The sequence below is a fragment of the Centrocercus urophasianus genome, unplaced genomic scaffold (assembly GCF_019232065.1).
Source record: "Centrocercus urophasianus isolate 14NV4802_14NV808 unplaced genomic scaffold, USGS_Curo_1.0 seq_1, whole genome shotgun sequence".
Classification (NCBI taxonomy): Eukaryota; Metazoa; Chordata; class Aves; order Galliformes; family Phasianidae; genus Centrocercus; species Centrocercus urophasianus.
The window spans coordinates 1,299,323-1,319,930 of NW_024884141.1; the positions used below are offsets into that span (position 1 = coordinate 1,299,323).

The window sequence follows — 20,608 nt, forward strand, 5'->3', positions numbered from 1 at the left end:
ACTGGAACGGACTGCCCAGGGAGGTGGTGGAGTCACCGACCCTGGGCAGTCCGTTCCAGTGCCTGACCACCCTTTCTGAAAAGTAATACTTCCTAATGTCCAGCCTGAATCTCCCCTGCCGTAGCTTGAAACCATTCCCCCTGGTCCTATCACTGATGACACGAGAGAAGAGGCCGACCCCCAGCTCACTACAACCTCCCTTCAGGAAGTTATAGAGAGCAATGAGGTCTCCCCTGAGCCTCCTTTTCTCCAGGCTGAACATTCCCAGCTCCTTCAGCCTCTCCTCATACGGCCTGTGTTCCAGACCCCTCACCAGCTTTGTTGCCCTAAAGCTGTTTCATGATATTTATTGGATTAATAAAATCACATTTGCTTCCCTACCACTCTGTTTTCACAAACGAACTCTTTCAGGAGCCCCATTGTTATCTCTTCCCACTCCATATGTATCAGAATTTCATGGACTAAAAGTAGAAAATTGGCATATTATGTCTTTGCTATGAAATAGTTCCTAAAAATTCACTTGAGAGTTTTGACCCCGATTTAGCAGTGTCTTTATTTATTTATTTTTTCTCTCTCATTTCTCTCTGAAAAACAGGTAGGTCATATTGATCTACATTTCCCTTTATTCAAAAAAATTCTTGATTAAGTGCGTGTTGTTATTGTTCCTGAAGACAAAGAATCATAAAATCATTTGGGTTGGAATAGGTCATGTAGTCCAACCATCTGCCCACCCCTACCATGCCCATTGGCCATGTCCCTCAGTGCCACATCTCCACAGTTCTTGATCAAATCCAGAGATTGTGACTCCACCACCACCTCCCTGGGCAGCCTGTGCCAATGCCTCACCACTTTTTCTTAGAAGAAATGTTTCCTAATAACCAACTTGAACAACACATGGAGCAATTTAAGGCCATTACCTCTTGTCCTATAAAAGAAATAGGATTGTATCCTTTTTCTTTTCCCCCTCAAAAAAGGTTAGTACAAACCAAGTCCAGGTGGCATCTTATGCATGCAATAGAAGATACTGCCTGCCCCATTCTGGCCCCAGCTCAGTATGCCTGTATCCTGCCTCTTTACTTTTGTAGGCAAAGTTTCATGTCTAAATGCTTCGCAGTTTATAACAAACTCCTCCATGTTAAGCTGTGTAGGTCTAACCCATTTCATTCTTACTGGCATATAGCTGACATGATGTGGCACCCACAAGACTTTTGGAAGAAGGAATTTACTAACACTTGGAGGAAGAGTAGGAATCAGAAGCTTAAAAAGGAGAGTAGCTTCCCAGTGTAGATGCGGGGTTACTGAGGACCACAAAAATGACTTTCCTGCATTGCCATGCCTAAGATGTCACCTCTTTATTCTGGTTCTTCCTGTCAATTCATGTCTCTAAAAGCTGGAAGGAGGCTAAGCCAGAAACATCATTAAGAAGATATGGCTAATCAGGATAAAATGGTCATCTCCCAAGAAATAGAACTATTCTTGGTAAAAAGCAGAAGCAAAAAAAAGCAATGAAGCAATGATAACAAGTAACAGTTGCCCCAGGAAAATGATTCTGGATGAGAAATTATGGAAATTGAATAAATGTCTGAAAATAAGATCCTCCACCGTTAGCCTGCAGCAATGAAATAGCTCAATGAATTCACATCGTTATTAATAGAAAGTAGAGTTTCTTTTAAATGTCCCACGTAAATATTTGTGGAAAGAATTCCAATGCAATTAAGCTTTTTTCACCTTGATGGAGACTCATCGTGTGCCTAAAACACCAGAGATATCACTAAACACTTCTGCAATATACGAAACAGTAACTCCTACAAAGCTATCAAGGTTAATGAGACATATGCTGCTCTGCTGGGCAAGCGTGGCTGTGCAAGTCAGATGCCTGGGGTAAAGAGATGTGCCCAGCCTTTCTAAGACCTCACGCTGTGCTGTCAAGGCAGACCATATGTGATATCTCTGTTGCAGATCTGACTTTGTTCTTTACGTGCCTTTTCCTTCCTTGGATCTGTACGCACAGCATTGTCCAAGATATTAGCTCAGCGTGAAACTCATGGAATTTGAAAAAGTTCCCCAAACAGTCCTGTTTATTGTAGAATCATAGAATTGTATGAGTAAGAAGGGACCCTTAAAGGCCATCCAGTCCAACCCCCTGCAACAAACAGGGACACCTACAGCTCCACCAGATGCTCAGAACCCCATCCAGCCTGACCTTGAGTGTCTCTGGGGATGGGGCTCTCACCTCCTCTTTGGGCAACATGTGCCACTGCTTCACTACCCTTACTTTAAAATGTGTTTTCCTTGTATGCAATATAAATCTCCTCTCTTTTAGGAGGGACAAGTTTTTGAGAATTCAGTAAAGCTCCGTGGGAAAAGTTTTCCAGTGTCTCAAGAGAGAAAGCAGGGCTGTTTGTTAAAACTGTTGAGTGGTGTGCAGTTTCCCTCAATAGCTGGGAGAAGCTACAAGAAATTCCCAGCAGAGGGAATGCAAGTTGACACTTCAGAAGCCAGGGATAGCTTAAGAGAACAGGTAGAATAGCACTTCTTTGGGATACAAAGTCCTTGTCGCTCAATAATAGCTTGATTTATTTTAGTACGTCTCTTTCATTATGCAGAACAAAGACACTGAAATGAAAGCTTCCAGAGACTAATTTGGATTGGAATTATATTCCCTCTGACTATGAATAGAACACAGTATTAGTCTCCTTAATGTAACGTGGGAGGAAGATATCGTTTCAGGTGTATTTATATTCACAACTAACACAATATAAGGGCTGTATCTAATGGTGCAACGGATGGAAGCAGCATTATCCTCAGCGGTAAAGTAAATGAAAATAAAGATAGCAGTGATATTTAGGCAATTAGGCCAGCTACATAACAAAATTTTAATTAGAAAGCATGCTCAAATGTAAATACCTGTAGATTAAGAAGACAACAATCTAATATGTATATATATATATAAAGACGTTATTTGTCCTATTGTGCTGAAGTTTTAAAGGCCACAGCAATGAGTAAAGTCAGTAAGTATGCCTTTGTCATTATTGCTGAAAGGTTCCTGAAAAGGTGTGTAGAAAGTATTCCAACAAAAACAAGGTGATATATTCAAAGTCATAAAAACTAATAAAATGTAAATGTATCTTTCCTTTCCTCAGTATTGAAATCCGTGTTTTTCATTTCCTTTGAGTGAGCTCAAGGGAGCTGTATGACTGATAAGAAATAGGAGCCTAACATATTCTATTGCTCGGTGCATAGTGAGTGGAGTAAGTCTATTCAAGCAATACTTTCTCCAGTAAATAATGTACAGTATTGCAGTGTCTACCAATGGTGTTAAATTCTGTATGCATTTTTTTCCTGTCAAATGATGAAATAGCTAATGTTATGTCTAACTGTTCCTTGGGACACATTAAAAGCATAGCACTTATGGTACGATGTGAGATCCAAATCCCATTGGTCCATAATCACATCCCTGGCAGTGACCAACATGGGACATAATGTATTTGATACATATAGGAAGCAAAGGTACAGTGAATTGTGTCTAACCATTGAATGTTTCTTTGTTTGTCCTTTAAGAAATTACTGCAGACCACAAAGATTTTTCACCATCATTAGCTTGCTATGTAAATGCTTGCTATATCAGGCTAAAAAAATATTGAATTGAACTTGTAGACATCTGAAAACAGTAGAGTACTTTTAGCAAAAACTGATTCACGATGAATATTAAACAAAAGAGTCACAGCAGTTCATGTCTTTTGCGCACTCCTCTTTTGATTTTATGTGTATTGATCAGAGGCTCCATGCTAGGACCCTGATAGGCATAGCCAGAGGTACTACATCAACTGAACATGCAAATTGCTGCATTACGTACTGTCATATAAAGCTTAGTCTTTGTAGATCACTCAGGTTCACATTATAAATCAGTGGAAAGCAATTATCAAATTGAGAATCATAGAATCATTTGAATTGGAAGGGACCCTTAAAAGCCATCCAGTCCAACTCCCCTGCAACAAACAGGGACACCTACAGCTCCATCAGGTGCTCAGAACCCAATCCAGCCTGACCTTGAGTGTCTCTGGGGATGGGGCTCTCACCACCTCTCTGGGCAATCTGTTCCAACACCTCACTGCTCTTAGTGTAAAAATTTTTTTAAAAAAAACCTTTCTCTAGCTTCTGTGTATAAGGCAAGATGGTGACTGGACAGCATTACAGGCAAAGGGAAGAAGTGGGAAACAAATGCATTTTTCTATTACATTAAATCTTAAACCACTAAGCCAAGCTATCTGCTAAGACAAGACAGAGGGAGAAAAAAAAAAAAGATCTGCATAAATAGCATAAATAATGTCACCATAATAATAGTATCATTCTTGTTGCTATCTCAGATGTCCAAGACAATAAGTTCATGACTCACCATAGTGGCATACAATTTGTATTTCCACAAAACAGAATTTTAAAAACATCACAGAAGGTTTAAACTGGCCTGGATCCACTGAAATGATGCCAAATTGATAGCGATGGAGAAGCTGGTCTGGTAGCCATCCCTTTGTTATAGAGTCTAGAGGTATTTGACATACCCTTTTGGAGACAATAAAATTCTGTCTCTTAACTAATTCCTTTTTAGTTTATTTTGGGTTTTGTTGATGTTGTTGTTGTTGTCATTGTACTGTTGACTGTTAAAATTCAGTCGTTTGATTTCTATATTCCTTCCACATTCCAGTGGAGCCCAAGAGGTAGATAGTGCTTTTTCCAACCTCCAACTTGTGTTATTAACAATCAGTGCTTCAACATTTGCAGATGTGGGTTAGAGATGCAGCAATTAGGAAATCTGTTACCATGTAGGAGCAAACAGTGATGACCCTGAATTACACAGGGAAAGCAAATTTTAATACCTGCTGACAGATTGAATTTCTCTCTAAAAATGTCAACACTAAATGTTCAAACTAATAAGGACTTGAACTGTGATGCTGTACTACTGTTTTCACTGTTGTAGACTGTCAGCACTTCAGTTGCTTAACTTTATTTGTAAGATCAGGTTTTTTGTTTTAATATTTTCAAAACTTAGTCAATGCTACAATTGTACTACAAACTTAAAAGTGAAAAATGATAGTATTGTAGCTTCAAGAAACTCAGGAACTTTTTCATATAAAAGAGCTGCTGCATCTCAATTCCTTTATCTCTGTTATTTTTTATTTTATGATCAAAAATTCTCATCAAGCCATCTAATATAAAATCTCATTGCTATTTCTAAATTTAGAAATATTTTGTTTTCCACTACAGTCTTCTAAAAATCTCTTCGTGTTTAGTCTTTTGTGTTCATTTCCAATCTCTCAAATGCATCCGAGACTTCTGAGTGCTTTCTTATATCCTCAGGTATAATAAATAGTCTTTTAGACCATTTTTCATATAATCATAGACTCATTATGGTTGGAAAGACCACTTCTTCTATTCCAGCTATCAACCCATACCTGTGACCACTCTAAACCATGTCTGTCAGTGCCAGATCTATGCATTTCTTGAACACTTCCAGGACATTGACTCCCCCACTTCCCTGGGCAGCCTGTGCCAATGCTTCACCACTCTTTCTGAGAAAAGCTTTTCATACTATCCAAAGTGAATCTTTCCTGACAGAGCTTGAAGCCATTTCCTCTCATCCTATCATCCTCCCTGTTACGTGGGAGAAGAGGCCAACACCTACCTCACTATAACCTCTTATCATGGAGCTGTAGAGAAAGATAAGGTCTCCCCTGAGCCTCCTCTTCTCCAAACTTAAATAATCCCAATTCCTTCAGCCACTCCATATAAGACTTGTGCTCCAGATCTCACACAGTTTCGTTACCCTTCCCTGGACACGCTCCTGGGCCTTGATGTTTTTCTTCTAGTGAGTGGCCCAAAATTGAACACCATACCGGACGTGCAGCCTCTCCAGAGCTGAATTCTGGGGATGATCTCCTCCCTGCTCCTGCTGGCTGCATTATTTTTGATACAAACCAGGATGCCATCGGCCTTTTTGGCCACCTGTGCACACTGCTGGCTCATGTTCAGCCTGATGTCAGCTAACACCCCCAGGTCCTTTTCCTACACACAGCCTTCCAAACACTGACCCAAGCCTGTGTGACCTCAGCAATTACACAGATTTCCGTTTGGTCATTTATTTGTCCTTTCACCTACTATGTGATTTTATCACTTTCATAAGCTACCAGAATTAGTTTGTTAGATCATTAATGATTCAGGCAATTTGTTGGACCTCTGCAGATATATTCTGGTATGTAAAAATTTGACAAATTTTACTAAGATGCACTCCAGCAGCAATACTTCTACCTTTCTTGAAAGGGCATAAAATTAGTGAATCAGCCTTAACTGCCTTTCTTGTCAGTATGTCACAACTTTAGTGCCCTTTTAATTGCGTGGGAACCTTTCAAGTGTGTTATTTAGATTCAGAGGTGAATCTGAAGGAAGCATGAAACATTTTTTTACTGCCACTGCTCACGTCTAGCAAATGCAAAGCTATTAGGAAACAGGTCCTCTGGAATGACCCCATATATGAAGAAGTGCAAAGAAAAAAGGGCCCTTTCCCAGTGGGGAGGACTAACATGGCAGTTCTGATAGCAAAAATGGAGCATCATTCTTTCATTCCCTGTTCACATTTGAAATGCAGCAGTCACTGTAGTATGTAGGCATCAGTAAGAGAAGAATGAGGACTGAGATTAAAGAAGCTGATCTGAGCTGGGTTAAATACTACCTGCATTGACTGTCTTTCTATTTTGTGGTCCAGATTTTTGTCAGGAGAAAGGGGCAGGAGTATATTTCAGGATGGCTTTTTTTAGTGTATAACATGAAGGTGGTAATGTGGGAAAATACGGAGCCATAAAATTGGTTATTTTCCAATTATCATGTATTTCAAGCCAAAGGGGGGGGGGGGAAAACCAAGAACACAAAGGAAAAGAAATGATCGTTCTTATTTTAGCATTTCTTAAAATGAAGCAGGGAGTAGTCATTTGAATTCTGAACTCCCACCACACACTTATTAGACAAATTCTAATATGTGCTGTGGTTTCAAAATGTCTTCTGGAAACAGAACATTATTTAGAATAAGTTTGTAATCAGTTGAAATCTATCGATGACGACTCATCTAGCAGTTAGTTTCCCTGGCCTCAGCGCAGGGGTAGAACTGGATAATCTTTGAGGTTCCTTCCAACCCAAGCCATTGTGTGATTAAATTCCAAGTTAAGCTCCAAGTGCCCTTGCAAGTCAGAATAAAAGCTGTAATCTGACCAACCCATAGTCGCATGCTGATGTTAGAGTTGCAAGTAGCTGGGTGTTGTGTTAGAGGCAGATTTTCAGTCCTCTCTTCTCATTCTCACTCCGACACCTTACATACAGAGTCTGCCTGGGACATGGTTGTTTAGTAAGAGAAAGCTGCCATTACACAGCTGCTCTGATGCAAATCATTCAAATCTTTGGCCTCATCCAGGTAGAAAATATCAAAGAAACGGGATTGTGCAATATAGAATAACTCTTGATTCGAACCATTAGAACCACTATTTAGAAGAACCATTTGAATTGGAGTGGACCTCTAATCATCATCTAGTTCAGCTCCCCTGCAATGAATAGGGACACGTACAGGTCAGTCAGGGTGCTCAGAGCCCTGTCCATCTACATGTTCACTATCTTCTTTCATGTATCCAGCACATGAAACAGACCTAGTAAAAACCCTGATATCATGGTGTTCCATCTTTATGCAGAAGACTGATACTGTGTGAGCTACAGAAATGGAGGATCTTTCTTGTTAAGTTCACCTTTTGTGTTTGCCAAAAAGAAATGTTAAGTCTTTTATAATGAAATAGCAGTTTTAGACAAATCCCTGGTTGGAAGATGGTTATTTACTAAATGAATTGTAGAGCGGAAGAATAGAACAAGTATGACTCACATAGAGAAAACATAAATCCTAGACTGGGATAAATATTTCAGAAGTAAATCCCACTTTACAAAACTATACAGGTTTGTAGGAGCATTAGTCCCTTCAAGGCTTTTTAATCACCGAGAATTTTGAAGATGTGCTGTAGGTGAAAGAAATAAGAAACGATCTAAAGAATAATTCTGAAAGACAGTCTGTATGTAGGAGTGTCTGTTCTCCTGACATGCAAAATTTCAGCTGCAGTTGGTAAAGTCACAGGTACGTGGGAAGATTGAAGAGCCTATATCCCAGCAGTGCTTCCCAGCTGATTGCCAAAGTAGACACTGTCACTTAGAAAATTCAATAAACATTGCGAAAGAAGCTCAGTGGAAAATGAGCCTAAATGTAACAAGAGGAAAAATTAAAGTAAGGAAATAAATAAATAAATAAATACACAGAAGCCCAAATTAAACCACTCTGGTAAGGCATTTTGATGGTAGCTAGCGACTGTACAAAATGTGGGATCTTGGAAATGTCAAATGTGGTTATCCAGTGAAAAGTTAAAGGGCATCAAATAAAATGAATTAGCTGTTAAAGACATTCTGGAAATGGAGCCAGTGTGAACAGCAAATTATTGAACAAAAATAATGCTGAAATTTCTGCTAGGGGAAAATGAGAACGTTGCTGTCCTACAGAACTCTCACGTAGCTCAAACAGCAGCAAACAGGGAGCAAACTGATAGTGACAGTGATAGAAAGAGAAAGAATGGCTTTAAGTTGGTCCATGGGAGGTTCAGGTTGGATAATAAGAAAAATTTATTCTCAGAAAGAGTGGTCAGGCACTGGAACAGGCTGCCAGGGAGCTGGTAGAGTCACCATCCCTGGAGGTGCTCAGGAACTGGGGAGATGTGTCACTGAGGGACATGGTTTAATGGGAATGTGTGATGGGCTGATGGTTGGACTGGATGATTTCTTCCAGCCTTAACGAAGCTATGATTCTATGATTCTAGATCCTGCTTTTGAAGCAGTCAGTGTAATAAAACGCTGAAATGTGGGGGACATCATTTTCTCTTTGCTGGCATCAGTATGCAACATCTTACTCTTCAAAGTGTCACTGACTCAGTGAAATGAATCGTTGTCCACCCCCTCTCAAGTTAGTCTTCAGCTCGCATGGGTAGATCTCCCAGTTTGAGGTTGAGTTGTGATTCCCTGTGTTGCTGGAGCATTGCCTTTACGTAGTTGGTTTCAAGAAATAAAAGCTTTTTTCAAAAACCTTATTTCTGGGGACAATTGGACTTTGATGTACTTCCTGCAGCTTAGTGAGATTTTATACTCAGTACTTGAATAATTAATAACTTCAGTGCATCATTCCATTGACCCTGTCAAGGTATCTCATTGTTTGCAAGAAGAAATGATATAGTAGTGATCTGTTTTTAACATCCCTTTTGCAGACTGCAGCGTACTCAGTAACACATTTTAAACCTAATTCTCTTCATTGAAATCAAGGAAAGAGGGACTGCACAGTCAGTATGGAAAGTGCTGAAAGTTTCATGTACTGCAATAAAAAAAGCTGTGTATTTACCGAAGAGATTCTACTAGACCTCAATTTTCAGGACATGCTTTACTCTTGTTAATTTAATATTTACATTTAGCAGCCTTAATGATTATATAGGTCAAGAAGACTAAAATATTCTTATTCTGTGTTTTTTTATCTCCTCAGAGTACGCTCGGTTTGAGGCAAAAATCCATGACCTGCGTGAGCAGATGATGAATCACAGCATGAGTTCTGGGTCTGGCTCCCTGAGGACTAATCAGAAGAGGTCGCTGTATGTCAGGTGAGCAGGGAGAGCTTTCTCCTGGGGACATGTCACCAGCTTTCTGGTCCACGACTGATTTTTGTGCAATGGGTTCAGCTGGGTAGTGAGGAGGTTTGAGGAGCTGAACTGAACTGAATTGAGAAATGCATCAATCTTACAAACACAACATCATTAATGTGAAAATTGAATAATGCTGTATTGCTTAATCTTATCATTTCAAGCTGTTTTCAAAGAGCATTATACTTTTATAGCGATTAGGTTTTATGAGATGAAGATTTCTTAGCCATTGTCAGCTCTTCGATATCCAAGATGGATTTTGTGGTGTAGTGACGCATTGCGATCCTGCATGGGGCCTTAACCAGACATGGAACGTTTGTTCTCATAAAATGTACATTCTCTGTGAATTATACTCCAAAGCAAAGACCTTCACATACCGTTCTAAGCATGTGCCAGTCTGCAGTTGTCCCCTTGCTCGTAGAATCATAGAATCATTAAGGTTGGAAAAGACCTCTTAGGTCATCTAGTCCAACCATCCACCTACCACCAGTATTGCCCACTAACCACATCCCTCAGTGCCACATCTAAATGTTTCTTGAACACCTCCAAGGATGGTGACTCCATCACCTCCCAGGGCAGCCTGTTCCAATGTCTCACCACTCTTGCTGAGAAAAGTTTTTCCTACTTCCAACCTGAACCTCTCCTGGCACAACTTGAGGCCATTCTCTCTCATCCAATTGCTTGTTGCACAGGAGAAGAGGCCAAGTCCCAGCTTATTACAACCTCCTTTCAGGGAATTGAAGTGACTGATAAGGTCTCCCCTGAGCCTCCTCTTCTCCATATTACAATAAATTTACCATCTACCTTGCAAGATCAAATATGCAGATGAGACACTTAACAAGATAATATAGGTAGCTTAAATGGGGCAGTGAGCAACACAGGAATTACCTAACTGTGGGCCAGGTGTAGCAGTTACAGTTTTGCTTGGACTGAGCAAGTCTGTTGATGGAAATTATTTCTGGCTGAAAGACCAGAGTTCTGAAATTAGCCCTAGAAAAGTTCTCGCTGTCACTCATGCCTTTGGAGACCCTGGGAGACTATAGAACTCAGTGCCAAATATTTTAATAATCTTAATAAATATGCTTCTCTAGGTTTTTCATTTTTATTTTTTTCCCTCATGCTCAGCATATAATTTGAAATTTCTGACAATCATGAAGTAAAGGGAAGCAATTTGTCAGCCTCCAGGCAGTGATAATTATTCATGGGGGAGCTAATTCAGGTGATAACATTGCAGAGATCCAATTAAGGCTAAATTCTCCATTTTGTCATTATGCCCTCAACATGAAGGGATAAAGTAACACAGAAGGATGGAAAAAAATGCTGTCACTGATAGACTCATTCTAGTGAACAGCAACCACATTGAGCTCTAATTGGTACTGTTGCCAGAAAAGGCAAGAACTGACGTGCTGTGGATCAGTGCTAGCAGAGAACTATTGGACAAGATCAGGTTGAAAGTGTCATGGCTTTGATGTATCTCTGACCTGTTCTGGCCTCTCTGGCTTTGAGTTGACTTCTGAAGCTATTCCACCTTGACTGGGTATTTTCCAGACCTAACAATGAGTGATTTAGTTGTAGAGAGTTTTGGTCAAACACTTGAAATTGCATTTTCAGAAAAGCTACAGTCACTGCACATGTAGAAACAGATGAAGCTTGCTTTGCTGTGAGCAAAGCCAGGAAATCAAAATGTAGGTAACAATGGCATGAGAAATCCACACCGGCAACCACAAGTCAATTCAAGTATACACACAAAGGGTCCTGAACAATTTGCTAGTTTGAGCTTCATGAGAACTTATTACCCCTCTATCAGCATGGATCTGGTAAGCCCTGCGCCAGAATCAGGGCTTATTAGCTTCCACACTAAGCCAAGCTAATAAATCTCTGCAGAATCTGGAGTAGCCTTGGTCCTCTATGTTTTCTACTAACTTATGTATTCTGGATATGGTCTGTTCTCACTGAGATGATATGCCTTGGGGCTTCACTGCAGATGTCTTTGTGGTCTTAGCCACATATCTAAATATCACTTCCCCAATCATAAGTGCAACATTTGTTTTTTTATTCCAGACTTGTTCCAAAAGAATACCCCAAACCTCTAAAGAAAAAAACCTCAAAAGCCTCCGTCACATTTATTAACGTAAATTTGTGCAATCAAACCCACACAGATGGCTGTGTCCAACTCCGAGAAATCTACTTGGGAAACTCTGTATTTTAAATATTATTATAATGTGCAGTGCAGCAGTGCCTGGAGCACTGAACTAAGCACTGCTTCTTCAAATCATGCAGTAATTAAAAAGGTAGCTTATGTCTACATTAAGCACTGTGGAAAAAAATAAATATGGATTGGGAAATGTGCTTGTTTACTGAGATTAAAATTTTCAGTGCACTTCACGGATAACTCTTTACAGCCAGTGACCCTGTAAAATGCCTGGGATTCAGTGTACTTTAGAATTCTTATACCTCAAGGTATTCCTACTTCAGTGGCTTATCCTGGAGAGAATCTGCAAAAGAACTAGAGGCAAATTACCGTACATTGCAAATCTGCAGTTGTAAAGACAAGTTAACGATTTTCTCTCTGTTTTCCTTTCTTTGGTTATGTAGTGATTTCGCTGTCCTTCACTGAACATAACCAAAGTTATTTTTCAGCCGGAGTGCTTAATCAAAGCAAATACCATTGCAAGGAAATAAAATAAAGATCCACGTAGGTTGAAAATACCTATCATAATCTGCTCATCGAAAAGCCAACAGAAAAGAATATGAGAAAAACCAACTCTCTGTGAGGAGACCTCCCAGTAGATGCAGGGCTCATTACTTCTCATGCATTCTCTGATTTCCCCCAACCCCAACATTTGCTGGGCTGTGGGATTTCACCTCTGTTTTGAGGACCCCCATCTCAGCCTGCAAGCACCTTCCTTCAGTCTCTCTGCTGTCTTGGAAAACTCTTCAGAAAACATGGCATGCCAATAAGCCGTTTTTTGATCCATCATTTTATTTGCTTGTGGTCCACTATGCAAACCTCGTCTTCACTGTGTTTGCTTTGTTTCCCTTAATGCTTAATGACCAGAGTATTCATCTATATCTTAGCTAGTCACTCTGAGGTTCCCTTTGGATGGAAAGAGAAGGGCATCTCCAGAGAGGGAATCTGCCTGCATCTTATTCATCTAACCTGTTCTAGACAACTGTGACAAAAGTATTCTCTCCGTAGAAACTTAGGTTTCTACATCTGTATCTAGAGAGCAATCCAGACTCCCAGTGTAATAGCACAGTATTTTAACTGAGATGTATAAAAGTAGTTACATGAAATGAAGAGAGGTGAAAGTGTAGCACAGAGTTAATAGTTTCAATGTAAGGCTAGAATTAGTCAGCTGATAGAAATTAAAAGTCATACATAAATGCAGATTCCACAGGAAAACAATTGAAAATTATTTATTCAGGATAAATTGTGTCACCTTTTGACACAGACTTTTTTTTGTGCATACTTCAGTGTTTCTGTCTTGTTGTTGTTGTTGTTGTTGTTATTCATTATCCCAGCCTGTATTCAGACTTTCTGCTGCCTCTTAGAATATTTTCCAGGAATTTACTGAAAAGTTTTTTATGTACTGCCTGTTCCTTTTGTATCAGAAAAGCTATGTCTCTGTTTGGGGTGTTTTCAGAGAGTTCACATCACTAATAACAAAGTATTAAGAGACATCAAGGCAGAACTGAGCAGTGGGACATGCTGTTAATTAGGACCCCACATTCTCTTTGTCGCTTAATATCTCCAATGAGGAAAAAAACCACCGAAACAGAAAGTGTGAAGCAGCATGTTCTATTATTTATAATTCATTCGTTGCTAGTGGTGAATGAACTTAATTTGAATTCAATAAGTGACATGAGAAGATAAAAAATTCCACTCTTATCCTTTCTAATTCATTGGAATTCAGCTATCAGCTCATGATTAATGAGGGAAGTAAACAAACTTTTCACCAACTAAATGCTGCACTGTATACACACATAGGTCCTTTCAATTTTTTTGATGCAAATTCTTACCTTCACTTTTTTTTGTCTTTTAAGTTCAAGTTTTTAAAATCTGCTCCTGTAAGACTGTGTATTTCATTGTCTTAAAATAGATGCATGCTTTGCTATGTTCTTCTAGATCCGGATTCACAGCCAAATGTTTTTAGCCAGCATGTGGGTACTCTTAAGAAATGCCAGATTACATTATTCAACCCAAAGACTGAAAAATGGCAGTGCTTTGAAGAGTCAAGCATTAGGGAAATGCAGTCCTTTGTGAAGTTTGGTGCATGCAAGCAGCCACTGAAACTTCCATGTAAAATTATCTACCTTTGGAGGAAACAGATCTACACGTGATGAAGGGTTTTTCTTCTGTTGATTTACTTGATTCCTCCTGAACTTAAAGTACATGTTCTATATTTCTGAGGGTAAAAGTAGATACTTCAGTAACACATGCCTTATTGCTGCCAGATGCACAAAGAAAAGGCTTTCAAGCAACCACAGGGATTCCAAGAGTTGCTTTCTTATGTTTTGCGATTGATAAGTTTGGAATAAACAGACAGAGTGCATTTAATCTTTATTCAGACCAGACAACTTCTGAAATAATGGCTGTAATTAAAAATTTCAATGGGCCAAAACCACAATCAGGTGCTGAGCTGCTGTATCACTCAGCAGTAATGACTCAAAAGCTTTATCAACACCCCTGTCCTGCCACTGCTGTTCTACTGTTTAAAATCTGTTTGATACAGTCAGTGCAAAATCGCTGCACCTGATTGTGGCTGTTTGCCCTCTATAAAGGGACTGGTTGAGGTCATGGAAATGCAGATATCTCAGCTACAGCACTGCTTTCAAATCTATCAGTATAAAGCAAATTGTACTAATACGTGTTAAGGTGGGTGTGGAAATCAGAGCTGGGATAGGTCTAGATCCAGCTGTAATTTTGGGAGCTGGAATTTCTCCTAAATTGAATTAATGCTAAGCATCTTGTAGCTTTGATAGGAATGTGCTGTGCAAATAAAACATTGTGTATTAAAAATGAATGTGTTCTGATTCATTATCGTTGAGCCCTAAGGAACAGAATCTAAAGATTTGCTGTAGCAACTTAGCAGCAGCTGACAGGGAGTCAAGGTTGAGACACTTTGGGTTGTTTACTCCAATTCCCAGCTCAATAAATTCTCCATTAGGTCTTAGACACCTTTATGTGCATTTCCCAAACTTCTAAGAAATCAGCATGATGCCTTATTGCTCTGAGAGAAGTTGGTTGTCAACAAATCATAGAAATTCTAACTTGGGAACTTTGCCAAATTATAACTGAAGAGTTTGGATAAAGCAGCTTACGAAAGTTGCTTGTGGCATTCAGGGCTGGTTTCATGTGATGTCTGTTACAGCCTTCAATCTCCCTGTCTTTTTGGAGACAGTGAAGCCCCATAGATCTCTGAGCATCAGATCAAGGCTCCATCGACAGAACTCTCCTGGGATAGCTGCACAGCAGGTTTTGATAAGAGCAGTCTGACATCCACATGATAAATGTATGCTTTGAAGACATCCCAGCAGTGAAATCTTCACACATGACAATGTCAGTATGGGTGTTGGAAAGATTTACCAAGGGAAGCAGAGAGAGCTATATGAAATGCTCATCCCTAAATGTTGCAAGGAGATTATATATGCTTACATAAATATCTTTAAGGGTATATGTTAGTGGTAAATACATGCTGTATTCACATGTACCTTGTCTTCATTTAAGCTAGTTGCCCAGTCTCTCTCTAGAGTCAGTGCTGTGCTCTTGGCACTTTCAGAGAGCAATTCATCTAATTCAGAAGTGGATTGCTCAGACAAATCATGCTCTAAGAATGTCTGTTTTTCACAGATGAGCAGAAGGAGCCTCAAGTGATTAGCTGAGATGTAAACATCTATATTACAATCACTTACAGTTTTGTAACTTGAATCCCACCCACACTGGCACACACATGCACACGCACTGTGTGCATATATTGTAGAAGCTGTAACATCATTCTCTACAGCTGTTTCTGCTGTGAATTCTTATCCCTCAAAATTCCTTCTAAATTAGTTTGCAACTTGAATTGCAATTTCAGCACTGCTGAAAGTTGTTGATGATACACCCTTTTCAGGTCATGGTCTTCAAGCTGGTTGAGTTTAGAATTCATACATTATCCCGAGTTGGAAGAAATCTGCCAGTATCATTGAGACCAAATGTGGTATCTCTCTGTACATCCCTCTCAGGATTTGCAGCACTGTTAGTCTGAATTTCTGGGGACAGGGTTTTATTTTGACACGTAGGTATTACTGTTTGAACTTGATAGAGAAATAGCTACAGCTTACAGAACTGTGCCTGTACTTTAGTAGAATGATAGAAACTCTTAAAATTCTCTTTACTGAAAAGCAAGGGGGAAAATTGAAATTTTAATGCAGTTTGTTCACTTACCTTGGCTTATTCTTAGGCAATTGAATGGTCCAAATTATAGAAGACAGCAGAGAGCTGTATTTGGAAAATCTGTGTTAAGTGACAGTATAGAAAGTTGGGTTTTATGATGGTGTTTATCAGACATATTTGGAAGTGATCAGATAAACACACACAAAACCTACACTTGTGAATGGACTGTTGAACTTGAAATGTCTTTTCAGACTGGAAAATTGAGACTGGTTTGGAAAGTGACTCATTTCACACGTACTGGTTTTGTATGAGTGTCTGAGTTGTTACTACTTTTTAGCTGTTCTTTCTTCTCCAGATTCTGCTAACAGCAGTGAGCATTTTCATTGGCTTCAGTGAGCAGTGCTCAGAGTCAGAATCAAGGTGCAAATCTTTATTTTTCAAAGCAAGGAAGGTCACTCTTGCATGCTCAAGATACCTTTTCCTTGGGTAGCTGTTCAGGATCTGAACCAATATTAATTGAATACTCACTTAGTTGTTTTTTAGTTATAAGACACACTAAGGAACAGAGAAGGATGAGGGATTTGGTGGAAGATAAGATCACTTAAGACAACAGGCAATACATCCAATACAGATATTATTTTGAAATTTGTGTGTAGTATCTGGCTCATGTAACTTATGATTGTATGTAAAATAAGCAGGAAAATGAGACAAATCTCATATGCAGTAATGCAAATGCAATGTTTTCTGAAGAGCCTCAGACTGGTTATGTACTTTAGAAGATCATTTATTGGCAGTTACAAAAACAACCATCTTTCTCATCCTGCTGTGCTAAGTACAGACTACATAAGAAATTTTAAATAATCAACTAAAAATTGAGAACAGAGGATGTCTGGTGACGGACTCAATTTATTGAGGTGATCTCCCTGATGTCACCGGAGCTACAGCATTTCACCCTTTCAGTTGTACCTGTGAAGTTTTCAAAGGTCTTTAATTGAAATGCTGTAAGACACACAGCTGTAAAGGTTGTTAAAGTTGGAAAAGACCTCTAAAATCATTGAGTCCAACTGTCCACCAATATCACCCATAGTCAACGCACTAGATATATCTTCAGTTGAAATAATCAGCCACCTCACAAACTGCAGCAGTTTCTCTTTTTATTTTGCAGCACAGATACTTGTGAACAGTTAAGGAAAAACGAGGTTAGTCTGCAATTTTTAATAACATGTCAGAGACAAAAAAGAAGCAGTTAATGGAGAGTGAAAACAACATGTAAACAAATCAGTCAAAACAGCCTCGCCTTGGCTTGACACTTCATATCTACATGTTTATCAGATCTTCATACTGATACTCTATCCAGTATCCAGTGTGAAATGAGTCCAACTGACTCCTTACTGAGATGTGGTTCTGCATCTCATATTCTTCTCGCACATCAACTCACTCCTTTGAAGTTCAGTATGGGGTCTGGTGACCCCAGGCATGCAGCATGAGATCCCAGAGATGCTGGGCACTAGAGCTGCAAAGACCACATATCACCCCCACCCAATGCATTCTGCCCAGCTGCAATGTGAAGCAGCAACTCTATCACCAAAGGTTGAATCTTCAGTTGTGGCAAAAAGAGAGGAAAGCAGATTAATTTGCATTTAATTGTGGTTGTAGCTCTGCAAAGTATAGAATTTCTGTTCAAGATGAAAAGCTATTGCACATGGTACTGAGCACCTAGAGCCTCACATAAATGCACTGCAGCCTATGGTAATCTCAGATAACAAGCTCTGCTTAAAGCTCGGAATACAAAGCAGCTCCTTATCAAAGCCTTTCTTTCTAATTCATCTTATCTTTACATTATCATTAAAACTGGTTAGATATGAAATAATTGGCTAAGATCTGAAATCGTGTCCTCAGTGCTAAATTATTAATGCCTGCTGAAGCAGCTTCAGTAGAAATAAGTAGTGCATACTTCTGACCATTTTCCTTATTTTTTCTGTTTCATAAGTTATTAAAATAATCCAGTCCCAGAACGGGTACATTGCTTGACATGTGATGCCTGTTCTAAAGAAGCAACACACCTTTTTCTTTTCTTAAGAGATACTTTAATTGCTTTTCATTGCACATGTATTCTGCTTTCCAATTCTCCAGTGCGACTGCCTGCATACTGGTTCAGAGCCTCATCTGGCAGGAAAGCATCAGCTAGAATCATTTTCAAGCTAGAAGATGATGAAGAAGAACTTGGCCACATTTGGAAATAGAATTTGTTTGAAATTTCTATAGCCAAGATACTCACAACTTCAGACAGCCTCATTTCTAAGCAGAGACTCAGAACGTGATCTGTAAGTGCAGAGGGGGAAAGTGACAATGAAGATAAATTGTCTGAGATTTAAAATGGCTGAAAGTGAGTCAGCCAAACATGCAGTTAAGCTTTGTCTGTTCTACTTGAAAAAGCAGTCTACTCTGACAAACGTTTTCTTAAAATATTTCCATGTCAACAGCTTCAATTGAGCACCATCGTTTTGTGCAGTTCTCAACTGGAAAAGTACAGTTAGATCACGAATGTAGAGAAGGAAACCCATTGAAATGGAAACTCCTGGAAATGCAGTCAAAAGGTTTGAAATCTAAATATGTTCACTGGCACAGCACTGGCTAGTAGATGCTCATAGAACAGTGGCCAATGTGAGAGAAAGAGATAAGATTGCTTGGCCCTGTTAGGTTTTCCACCTAGGCATCTTAAATGGAAAAGCTGTAAAGAGAAGAGGCTCTCCAAACCAGCTGCACTGGTAGAAAGCTGACAACAGTGTTGAAACTGAATATAACTGCTGAACAGAGCAGTGGGAATTCTCATTTAAAGAGCCTTCCAGTAAAGATAAATGAGAAGGAACTTCTGTCTCACCACAGGGCAGTCCATCTATGGAAGGAATCTCAAACAAGTTAAGTGATGAGGCTGAGAAAGAGATCAGTGCCTTCCCATCCCTTTTGTAGAGATACCAGAGAGAGAAATGACTGTGCTAGCATTGCAGCAAGCCTGCAAAGGACATGGGGAATTGTCTACCGGAGATGGGGAACACAAGGAGCAATTCAGCAGCTCCATCTGGTCAGTCCTTGATACCCTACACTTGAAACAAGGAATAAGGTCTTGCAGCAGAAAATCTGGGACCTCCCAAGCCTCACTAGCATCACATTGAGTAGATACTGCTTTAGATGCACACCGAATAGAAAAGCATATCACAGATCACATTTGTATATGTGTATGTACATATATACATCAATCCAAAAGTAACATCATCTATTTCTTTCTATGGGAACAGCAACAGATACAAAGAGCACAATAACACCATTAGCTGGGAAAATTCTCAGGTACAAAACACTATTTTTCTGCATAGCAACCATTGATGAGCCCATCAAGACACTAACATGCTTGTGTAGAAATTTAGCAAGTAAAAGAAGACAGAGCTGTTTGGTACAGTCAGCCAGATGTTCCTCAGTAAATACGAGTTCGGATAATGAAGAATTCATACACTTTCCATAAATACTAATTTTTTCTGATGTTTTTCAGTTGACCGTGCAGACAATGCAGTTCTTTCACCCAGGATAATGCATGCTGTAATTATTAATACACCTGCTAGCACCACATATTAGTTACCGCTGTACAAGAAGGACAATGGTGTTTTGCTGTTTCCACTCCCACATCTTCCTCCTAGTTGTTCTGAATAATCCTGGCAGGGCAGACATCTGAAAGCTTTGTGAAATATTAAGATGGAAGCAGTCACTTGTGTGAATGAGAAGGATTTTTTTGGCCTCATATTTCTTAACATCAATTTTTTTAATGCCAGTTTTGAATAGTTTTTACCATGCTGATCATAAGTGTGTCCTTTCCATATCCAAGAAGTGTCAGTATTCCTTTTTTTCTGGGAATCAAAAAGGTCTGTAAGTGTTATCTCTGCAACCATACAGTCTTTTTTAATGTCCTTGAGACATTTTAGAATCCAGGTAGAAGTTGCAGTCACTAGCTGTTGTAATTGAAGACACTGCAAGACAATTTCTGCAGGTAAGTATCACAGGTTATCTATCAGTCATGAAGAAGAAGCACAAACTAATGGCCATCAAGCAGTATTTTGATTCTTTCACAGATGGTTCAAGACACAGAATCACACACATTTCAGACCTTTCATCTGTTCCCCTCTGCACTCAGGCAGTTGGATTTGAATTTTTCAGCATTCGTTATACCGAGATTACTGAGAGAACTCTTCTTGTATGAGAAGTACAGCTGAGATTTGAAAAAAGTGCATGTATTTCTGAAGGAGGAAACTGCTATCTATGTGAACTAATCTTGAAAACAGCTTAACAGAGACTTTAAAGAGAATCAATAACATTTTCAGTGAAAGTTCAGGGGACATGAAGCAATGTTTCTAACATGATTCACAGATTCAAAATGCAATTCCCTCTTCTGATATTACAACTGAAAGTGATTTTGTTCTTCTAGTATGGT

The 20,608-nt window shown here is 39.3% G+C and overlaps 1 protein-coding gene across 2 annotated transcripts in view; it reads left to right on the plus strand.

Moving 5' to 3' along the window:
- The window catches only part of DLG2 (discs large MAGUK scaffold protein 2), a 730,880-nt gene that overhangs the window by 631,974 nt on the left and 78,298 nt on the right, over positions 1 to 20,608 (plus strand). For both annotated transcript variants that reach the window (XM_042839962.1, XM_042840043.1), the window contains one exon: positions 9,599 to 9,713. In XM_042839962.1, coding sequence (XP_042695896.1) covers positions 9,599 to 9,713 — 115 coding nt within the window. The remainder of the gene's footprint in view (positions 1 to 9,598; positions 9,714 to 20,608) is intronic.